This window comes from Blastomyces gilchristii, assembly GCF_000003855.2.
Source record: "Blastomyces gilchristii SLH14081 genomic scaffold supercont1.7, whole genome shotgun sequence".
NCBI classification, from domain to species: Eukaryota; Fungi; Ascomycota; class Eurotiomycetes; order Onygenales; family Ajellomycetaceae; genus Blastomyces; species Blastomyces gilchristii.
The window spans coordinates 212575-222961 of record NW_003101676.1 but is presented as its reverse complement, the minus strand read 5'-3'; the positions used below and the strand labels follow the sequence as shown (position 1 = coordinate 222961).

Below are 10387 nucleotides of genomic sequence, written 5' to 3'. Positions count from 1 at the left end.
GCAGTCGGACATTTTTTTTTTTTTTTTTTTTTTTTTTTTTTCTTTTTTTTTTTTTTTACTGTGAAAGAGAAAGGAGTAGTATGATACTACTTTCTCCTATAAATTTAAACCTGCACACCCCTTTCGAAGTCATCAAGACTACACATTGTTTACCATAATGACATATATGGCACTGCACATCATGCAAATCAAGGCCGGACAATCATCCTTCCCCTTAATACTCCAGCGCCGGAGCTTGGAGATCCCTTTCTGCACGAACCGCACCGTTCAAAAAGCTCCAGAGCAAAAGAGTGATCGAAAAAAAAGAAATTACATTATCTTTCCTTCGTTTTGATTTATTAATTTTGCTTTCTGGGTCAAAAGAAGAAAAAGCAAAGAAAGGGTTAAAAAAACAGTCCCCTCCGCAAATCGCTAAAGCGCCGTGGAGAACAAAACAACTCAGCAATTATGACATAGCCAAGATCAGATCTCTGCGCCACTTCTCTCAGCCCTCAAAGCCCATTTGCTGCGTTCCGCTTAAAGTGGGTTTTTCTTTTTTAAACAAAAGAGTCCCTGCTAGCGTGGTATGCAAGATGACCTGACTGACAGGCCAAAATACCCCACTAACCTTTCTGCTACCCGCTCAGAAACCATCCCTCCAGCTTAAACTCCTCATGCCCCCCCCACCAATCGCCCCTTTCCAACGTTGACGTCAGGCTGGCCATGTGGTCGGGTAGTGAAAGGACGACAGGCCCAAGGGGGTGTGGGAGTGGATGATTGGCACCGGATTAGCCATGGCGCAGGTGTGCCTGCTCCTGAGCTCTCTTTCTTGGTGTGACCAGGGATTTAGAATAGGACCGCCAAAAGGGGAAGAGGGGAAAAGAGGGAAGGAAGGGAGGGAGCGGAGCGGGATGGGCCATGGTTAGTTAGGGGAGTACCCGAGCTTTTTGAGCTGGGAGTCGGTTGACAGAAACCTTGATACAGAGCTCCCCCATCTTGGAAAAAAGGGGTGGATCAGGGGGGGGACATTACTGTTGGACAACCGTCGAAAAACGATGGAAGAAGGCAGATAGGAAGTGCTGACAGGGGAGGGGTCAGCAAGCGCTTATGACATCATAAGGAGTCGTGATCGATTTGATCCATCTGCGCGCTGTTGGCGTGCTTTTTCTTTTTTTTTTCTTTTTTTCTTTCCTTTTTCCCTTTTTTGCTTCTTCGAATTCCCGGCTCGCCCTTCCTCTCCTCCAGCCTCACTGACCAGTACAAAGTAGTGACTATTTGACTGTGTTGGCTGATTCCCCCACCAGTCTGGTTCACCCAGTAGTGTGGTTTCAGATTTACTCCACTGTATAATTTAGCGTTGGCGTCTCGTTAGAGCGTACACTAAAGCCCAGTGTGTCGATTTTGCTTTTCTTTTTTCATTTTTGTTTAATCTGACCGTTGAGATCCTGAGGTTGGTGAGTGCTCTGTGCAAACTCTTGTCTCGAGTGTAAGCATGCTCTCCCTGCATCATAAGTACCCAAACTTCCCTCTTGGGAATCAAATGAAAAAGCATCTGTGTATGTATAAGGAAAAAAATGTTAGATGGTCTGATCAAATCTGAAACTCCCTTTTCAGCTCCAGATTAGTTCTGTCCATCCTATCCTCTATCATGAATTATGGACCACTTACTTCCATACCCACAGAACAAGTGCGCCTTACGGCTATCTTTCCACGAGAGGCCACACGGAGAAATAAGAATGGGATACCTATGATGTCAAGAACAAGCGCCATGAGCTCAAGCTAAAATGTTTGGTGGGAATTTGAGATGGAGACTGCTCTTCTCGTATGTGCTCTAGTAAATCCGTTCTTGTTATTTTGCCATCATTACCATTCGGTCCGCAAGCCCCTTGCCCTAACTAGTCATATCCAGTCAGAGTCTTAATAATGAACAGACAGTGGCATACCGGAGTTGCTTGCTTGATACACAGCCTTTGTATGCAGCGAGACTGGCTGCGGACGTGTGAGATCTCACCCGCCAAGCCTGTTTCAATGACAATTAGGTACAGGAGGAGCCCATGTGACCACCACCAAGTCAACTTTTCCATGTGCGGATGCGGATGCGGATGCGGATTACATCGCCATGCATTCATTACCACTGAATATGAGAGACAAAGGCAGGCCTCCTCGGGGCAACAGTATTGGCGACTGGCTGTTGACTTTTTTTGTCTCAAAAGCTGAGCCCCATATCTCGGCAGGCTAGAGCAACTGTGCGCGCAGAGAAACCCAAACCCGGGCTACATGTAAGGAATACGACCGCTAGCCCAAGCCGGGAATAACAGCGATGAAGCTGTCACTGCCTGTCAGATATGTTCCGAGGTCACAACCGGCCACGTGCCATAGATGTGGTGTTCAGATATGAAATCTAAAAGGACGCATTTCGACGATACGGCGATGAATTGCATCCAGAGAGCTTCAGATCGCACCCAGCCATTATTTCCTTAACGCTGTGGCCACTCTTCACGGCAATACATCCTGGAATTCTTCTCCCTTCCCTTAGAAGAACCTATCCTGTTTCTACCCCTGGTTTTCTCCATCTTGCTCAGAGAGTAGATAAACGAAAAATCGTGAAAGTTATAATTTCTTCACGTCAGTTTTCCAGCGACTTACCGCTGCAAATGTTCTTACAGCGGTCTATCTCTTTATGCTAGGTCTTCACAGTTTAACGTCCATTCTCCGAGTTGCGGTAGCATGAGCTTTAGATGCTGGACTTTTCGAACTATCATGTTGAAAATTCAACTTCTGCGTGCTGTTCCCAGCCAGTCAGGAAGGCTTATGGAGGGGCAAATGAACGGTCAGTCACTCTTATGAACCATCTACGTCATTGAGCGGTGAGAAAGACCGCCACCATCTGGTTCGCGTGAGCTCTAAATGAAGTGCTAGAAGGCGCCAAGGGAGCCCAATAATGGTTAACTATCCATTATTGCAACAACTTGAAATAGTTAATGGGGGTGGCTTCCAAAATAACCTTCCCCCTTGGTTATGCACGAATTGCATTACACATATTAGCTGGGCATACCCACGGCACATTCTTCGTCTTCCTCCTTTTCCTTTTCCTGGGCCTTCCTTCTCTCCTGCAAAAGCAGTGTTATTCTTCAGGTTTACCTAAAGCTGTTCCTACCTATCCTCTTGAACCAGCTTGTTGAGATAGCCCAGAAACGCAACATTACCTCCAGTGCTTGCTACCAGCAAATGTTCCTATAAGGAAAATTCAGGACGGAACAAATTCGGCTTTTCGAGAGATATGCCGAGCATGAATGCAAAATTTCCACCGCTGGGACTAGCCTTGTGTTCTCTGGCCGTTGCCATGGTCGAACTTCGGTAGCCATGGCTGGTCTGGTTGTTTTTTGTTTCACTCCTTCCTTGGCTACAGTTGACTTCAGCAGGTACTCGGGATATATTCAGCAATGAGCGCAGCTCAACATTATCATTATCAACTTCCATCATTGCGTGAGACAAAGGCCTGGACTAGAAGACCATCGCCAATTTCGCTTGAAAGCTTAGCTACCAAGCAAGAAAAAAAGAAAAAAAGAAAAAAAAATGCGCCACTCGCAGGGGCTCTCCTCGAACCATGCTAGCATCACTCGCAGTCCCAGAGTCAGTTCTCACCGAGAATTTTATTCTCTGGATTGATTGATAAGTTGGAAGTTCAGATGCTTTTTTGAGCCTCCTCCGCTTTTATCACTCGGAGGGCCCCTGGTTCATTTCTATCCTCGTCATTTCTCGTCTTGATTTGACTCGGTTGAATGAGACACAATGATGGGGAGTACTATATAGACGGCAACGTTTCCGTGGTGCGCAGATGATGATGCTGCTATATGGTTCCATTAGCTTAATGTCAGAACAAGATTGTTGATAACTCGAAGTTATATCACGGGAAAACACGGGAAAAGAAAGAAAGGAATACACAATTATCTGCACTGTTCGGGTCTTACATAGTAAGTATTAATCGCTAACCTCTTCTCTCCTCGACGTGGCGGAGTCCCTCTCTTCCCCCTAGTTGATACTTGTAGTGGGTTTTTAACTTTCTCTCTCGTGAAAGCGGTATGCAGCTTCTCTTCAGTGTAATCCCTGCTGGGAGCCCGGAATGAAGTACGCGTGTTTATTCCCATGCGGCGATATCACCCCGATGCAATCGTATGCTTCTACACCTGTCGCCCAATCTTGCTTATATTCTTCATGCAATGTTTGGGGATAGAAAAGCCAGCATGAATTGGTAGGGCATATAAGAAAGGCGACAACAAGGTAACACTGAGGATAAGGTGAATGATAAGATAATGATAAAACAGTTGGTTTTGTTTTATTGATGTATACATATATACGTATATATGTACTTATGAAAACTTGGAGACGGGACGGGCCTGGAATTCTGGGAATAGCTGGGGAAATTTTAACACAAGATATATTTAATCTATATAGGTCAAGCCAGTTGATAGATTTTGAGTTATTACTAGATATATATTCACAAGCATTTTAATTGCACAGAAGCCGCTGAATGCTCACATTCCCAGTGTCTAACTTGTTTATTTGCAGATGTGCTCGCACTCGGTACTGTGGCTGCCCGTAGCGGCCATCCCCACTGTGTTTACAGCTTTCAATCCTCCAACCCCCCTTACCCCGCCACAGGATGTAGTATTCCTGACTCTCATTAGTGGGAATATGCATGATTGCGTCAGAGCCTGAACGTTCACCACCGCCGGTTTAGTTGTATTTATGCATGATATCATCCTCCGCAACTCTCAAGAAAGGCAGAAAGGAGGGGTAGTTGTATTTCCAACGTGGGGTTTGGAAAGTTGGCGGGGTAGCGGACAATAAATCATAAAATCATAAATCCGTCCAACAAGAATTCTGCCGAAGTTTGACTGTTGCACTCTTCAATCACAGACGAGGATATTGACAGTTATCTGACCTCATCATCCCACTTTTCTTTTTCCAGGCTGACTGTAACAGTTTACGGCTTGATTTTAATTCGTCATGTTTTTTAAGATTTTCGCCGTCTGGAACCCGGACAAGTACTTTACTTGTTAGCGCTTCTTGGGTAGATCTATTTGTGGAATGCCTCAGAATCTCACGGTAGCTCCTCATACGCCTAAGGTGTTCAAGGTTATCCGTTGGATTAAGTAGTAATGTCAGAATGTCTTTCAATCACCCTATCCCTAAGCATAGCCTATGCTCTGCTGCATGGATGCCCAATATATCTCCAATATTCTACTAAGAGGAAGGGGAAGTCTTATTGGTTTTTGGCAATGATGCCGTCATAAGATCGTGAGATTTCCAGCACACGTTGAAGCATGGGCATGTCTACCACGTCCCCCCAAGGAGCTAAGAGTTGAACAAGTATGCAGTCTAAATCAAGATTTCCTGATTTTCCCACTTCGTCATTCCCAGGCTCGCCTTTATGAGCTGGGGAATTTATTTGTTGTGGTTCTCCATTCAAGGGCTAGTTACCGTTAGTTCATCTAGAAGTATATATTTTCCCACTCATTTGACGCGAATACTGCTTCGAGGTGGCGATGGAGGAAGGAGTAGAAATTTCCATATTAAGCCATAACTTGAAAATTGCATGAAGACAATCCATCACAGGATGTTAGAAGACTCACAGGGTTCGGTCTGGTTAAATTGTAGGCAGAAATTCGATGAGAGAATGTACAGATTTGACCATAATTCAGCTATGCAAGATAAAAAAAATCAATAGCTATATCTAACGGCGGCAAGGGTAACACATGTCCTATAAGATCCTAAGTGTCGGAGTTGGTGGTGTAGATACCGAGATATCTAAAGCATCTAGGTTGGATTGAGAAGTAGAAGGCTAGAGGTGAATTAGAAACTAATGATTGACGTTAGACGATTGTCTTCCAGAACCTCATAACAGTTGCAGCACCTGGCTTTCTGGTTAGTAGGAATAGTTGACGCCAGGTAATCCGCACAAGGTTCTTTAATGTTCATTCCGTATATTACTATATTTGATTCCTCTGAAGACCTTTTTGTGTCGATTTAAACGTTTGCGGGTGGATGGGAGAGGGTCACGTGGCAATGCGGCTTGCAACCTTATCTCAACATCCTGTCTCTATCCCCAGCCAAAGCTTCATCTGTAAAACACAGCAACAGTTCCATCGAAGGCGCTCTAATTGCTTTGTTAGTATGGATTACTGTACAATATGAATTATCTCGGGGTGTTTCGACCTACCCGATTATCTGGTGTCTACCTCCAGGTATATGCCAGACCTGAAGCTGATGAACACCGAACTTGATGCGCTTTCATGATCCCTGGTTCAATGAGAACTGGGCTCTTTGGCGGGCTATCCCCTTTTTATGGCAGCCAAATACTCATCTGGTCATTCTTACATGTATGGACCGGAACCCGCCCCTCTCGAAGGGAAATGGCTACCTACCGCCAGAGGACGTACTTTCCTAGTCAGCGGCCGAAGTTGCCAGAAATGCGCTCAGCATCAAACTTTTAGACTACATTGTGCTTTGAGTCTGTTGTTTTGTTTAAGATAATATCCGTTTTCATCATAATTCTATCCATCGTTCGTGATACTGGTTTTAGCAGCAGCACAACAGCAATAGTATTCTACATCCAGCTTTCATATCCAATTTCAGTTATCGAGTATGGTTTCAAGAGCATCAAGCGCTACAGTTAACCCCCTGAAGAGACCCAAATCCACTTCTTCTGTTAAGTCTTGCCGTCACATCCCCACTGTCCCAGAACTTATAAATTCTCAGGCTGTGCATTACCATGCAATGGCTGCAGCATCAATTGCCATGCAGCGTTCCAACCAACGAAGCTCTATGGATGTAAGAGGACATTGCAACACATCACATAGTGGGGATAGCGAAGCGGACGCGTTCTCCTTTCACTCCTCTAGAGCTCGAAGTATCCGTTTCATACCTGGCGATGACAATGGTGCTCGGAGTCTACAACCGCCCATCCTGTGCCCAGGTTCTATAGCTTCCCCAAGTAGCGATGGGACTGCCAGAAATGATCTCGCATTCAATCCTGTGGCTGAAGAATTCAACCCGAAAACGAGTGAGTTGTTTGGAATTGACAACAGCATCCCGTCAGCGCCATCATCCTATCGTAAACTCCGCAAAGCCAAATCTATGTTCTCAACCCGCAAGCGCGCGATGAAGTCGTCAGATTCATCCTATTCACCTTTTAGATCCAATACCTACTCAGATAGCTCTGAAATGGGCCACCTTTCTCAAGCGACACTGCGTCGATCAAAGTCTTTCTTTGGCGCAGAGATCACCCGGCAGCCAGATGATGTGAAGCGGACACAAAGCCAGAACGCAGCAATTCAGTTAGCCCGTGAACAATATCTACAGGAACTACAGCACCCGAAGCAAAACTATGGGTCAGAATCTATTCTTAGCGGGAGAGGACGACACCAACCAAGGCCCTTTAGAAAATCTCTTCGGTCTTCTAGTGGTGGGGATGTCGAAAATGGAATCCCAGATGCTATGAAACCCGGCGTAATTCACACCAGTAAAAACCTTCGAAGCTCAAAGTCAAGAATCTTTTCGGCGTCAATCAAAAATGGCCTAAAGAGGATATTTGGACGAGGTTCGGTCGCGCAAGATGAAAAAAAAGTATCCACTGCGCAGCGCACGCATCGATTAGGATTCAGTGACTATGTCAGTTCAGAATCGACAGGTATATTTCAGTCTCCGAATCCGTTGTGGTTTTTATTGAAACATACTAACTCCTACAGGACTAACGAGCATTGGCAACCGGCCAGCGAGTATCAGGACGATGAGAAGCTCGGATAGTTTCGGTACATTCAGTTCCCGCGCAACGAGTTGGGCAGATTCAACCGCTACCACTACTACGGCTGCTAGAGATACTGTATCTGAGAGAAATGGACTTTCTATCATCCAAGAAAATGGTGGCCCACTCGAGCCCATCCCTTCCCGATCGTCTTTTCATTATAACGATGGGTACTCCGTCTTCCGAAAGCCTTTATATCCAGGGCGCAGTGGTAATAATGCTTCTGATGCCGTGGACAGCCAGCGGGTATACTCCGCTCTCTTGAGACATATTGATGGGTCCCACCACCCCGATGAAGGTGATATAACTCCAAGAGCAGGAACTGTCCGAGGATCGCTATATAGCCCTTCATCGTCAGTATACTCAAACCACACCGCCAAGAGCATTCACCATGTACCTAGCGAGGCGTCAATGAGAACCATCAGAGCGTTGCCTCCGGTGCGGGGCCAATCTCCAGGTTCACAAAGCCAGATTTCGGTAGGCTCGAACTATCGCAGAGAAGCAGCTGCTATTATACCTCAAGAAATTGCTCAGCGTAACGAAAACATGACTCGCTATCGCTCAATGCAGTCGCTTCATCGGTCAAGATCGTCCCTTTGTCAACCTAGACGTCATATGCGATCCGAGATTCTGAACCCGTTTGTCCCGCCTCGATTTTCCTCCTACGAACGAACAACGGGCTCCGACGATGACACTGGAAGTGTGATCGTATCGCGGCCCGATGTTATTGACCGATCTCCTGTCTCCCCAAGTGTGTATTCGCGGACGACAAGCGGGGATAGTCCGGATCGTCAGGGAAGCAGGAGAGATTTGAGTTTGTCAGAAGCTAGCGATGAGCGAGGTACGGTTACTATCCTTGCTAGCGAGAGACTGCCATACAAACCAAAAGATACTGGCGGTTATTCGTGTAGCAACAGCCAAATTAAGGGTAGTGCCGAGTGGAAATCGTGGATGAACTCGCAAATGGACCTTTTTGATACTACTCCTGAGAGCTATGCAATGGCTCAGAATCCCAAATTTCCCAATAGTCATTACCGGGAAAGGACGGAAATTCATGACGAGTCGAAGGATGAAATACACAAGAAGTCGTTCACCACGTCCCAAACAAGCGAATATTCTACTGTAGAACCTATTCAAGAACCAGTATCGTTTGATGTCGACCAAAGACCACCGCTAGTGGAATTAAAACCAATTACGAAAAATAACTTTTCGCGGCCTCTCTGCCTGTCTTCTGATATACCTATCTCCATTTCTCGCCCTGTTGTTCAGAAGCCATCGGTAGTTACCAGATCGGAATCTCCCCATAGTGTTCATTTAACCGACGTTAATCTTGGGAGATCCACGCCAACAGACTCTATTCTTCCGAGAAGTGCATCGAGAAGTCCCAGTGCCTCTGCCTCTCCAAAGTTACTGTATGAGAAGTCCAGGTGCCTGGAACTTTCTACTTCGCCAGTTACACCTACAAGAGCTTCGAAAGCTGTCCATAGTACTATCTCTCTTTGCAATCACAGTGAAAATGATAGCCCAAGCAGACGAGTAAGCGACCCTAGAAAATTAGCCCCAACGGCCAATTTTAGCTCTGTTCGCAACAGGAGAGACAATGGCCGAGTCACAAATGAAAACTCAAGGGGAGGCAGAGTCACTACGAAGGGCGACCTGCCGGCCTTAGGAGATATACACTCGACAATTAGCAGCAAACGCATGGTGGACATATTCTTGAGTCAGAGACGGCGTCAAATGGGTGGAACGGAGAAAGGTATGGAGTACGCTTTTATCTAGCCCTACTCTACCTTCGCAACTCCATACCAGCTTATGTCACTCCTTCTACTCGGTTAACGGGGGACTTATGAATTGGAATAGTTTTTACGCCTCATTTGGAACGTACACTACTACCCCATTCATACCTGTCTCTCTTATTCTGTTTACACCTTTTGCTATTTGGATATTCCTCGTTCGTAGTATAAAGGGATACTATGCGCTTCTTTCTTATTCATTCTGTCTCTCCTTCAAAACCTCTTGGTGGTTTCTCACTATGTTCCTGCCAGTATACCTGTTAAACCTAATTAAAGTATTTCAGTTACCGTATTTCCCTTTGTTGAGAGTATATCAACGATTTTTTTTTTTTTTTTTTCGGTTTTTGCCACGGGGGTGGGGCGGTTAATCGATTCGCAGCGCCAACTCGTTCCGTAATCAGTTTACAAATGCGTCGCTATTTTCCTAATTTTCATCATGCACCTACTTATATTTGACGTCACTTTTTCACGGCGGAAACTCAAACTTTCTCCAAAACCGCTTTTTGGGAATCTTGGAACCCCCCAAAATTTCTCCCGCTCTCGTCCCAGAGATCAGATGGGAGCGGAAACCCAAATATCCACTTTATTCTTTATAGTTTTCCAGTTACTTTTCTATGCAAAGCGTATAGCATTCCCGATTCGTTGGCTATGAATGACTTACCGCGATATGTATTGGGAGCCATCGTGATATGATTAATGATTGATATGTTGCTATAAGGCGAGCTTGTAATACCAACAACACCAGTGCCTGTTGCAATCAGTGCCCAACAGTGCGGTCCCCAAACAGGTATTGTTCTGGGATATGTTC

At 45.6% G+C, this 10387-nt stretch overlaps 2 protein-coding genes across 2 annotated transcripts; one reads left to right on the top strand and one right to left on the bottom strand.

The window, feature by feature from the left end:
* Nucleotides 1-3213: 3213 nt before the first annotated feature.
* Nucleotides 3214-3556, bottom strand: BDBG_16958 (uncharacterized protein; the record flags this gene model as incomplete). The annotated part of the gene is made up of 1 exon (XM_031724796.1): nt 3214-3556. Exon 1 carries the CDS (start codon nt 3460-3462, stop codon nt 3214-3216), a length of 249 nt encoding a protein of 82 aa, XP_031578117.1. The 5' UTR covers nt 3463-3556.
* Nucleotides 3557-6120: 2564 nt separating this feature from the next.
* On the top strand, nt 6121-10360 carry BDBG_04078 (uncharacterized protein). Its single transcript, XM_031721529.1, has 2 exons — nt 6121-7672; nt 7731-10360. The coding sequence occupies exons 1-2, from the start codon at nt 6628-6630 to the stop codon at nt 9563-9565; spliced, it is 2880 nt and encodes a 959-aa protein (XP_031578116.1). The 5' UTR covers nt 6121-6627; the 3' UTR covers nt 9566-10360.
* The last annotated feature ends 27 nt before the right edge of the window (nt 10361-10387 follow it).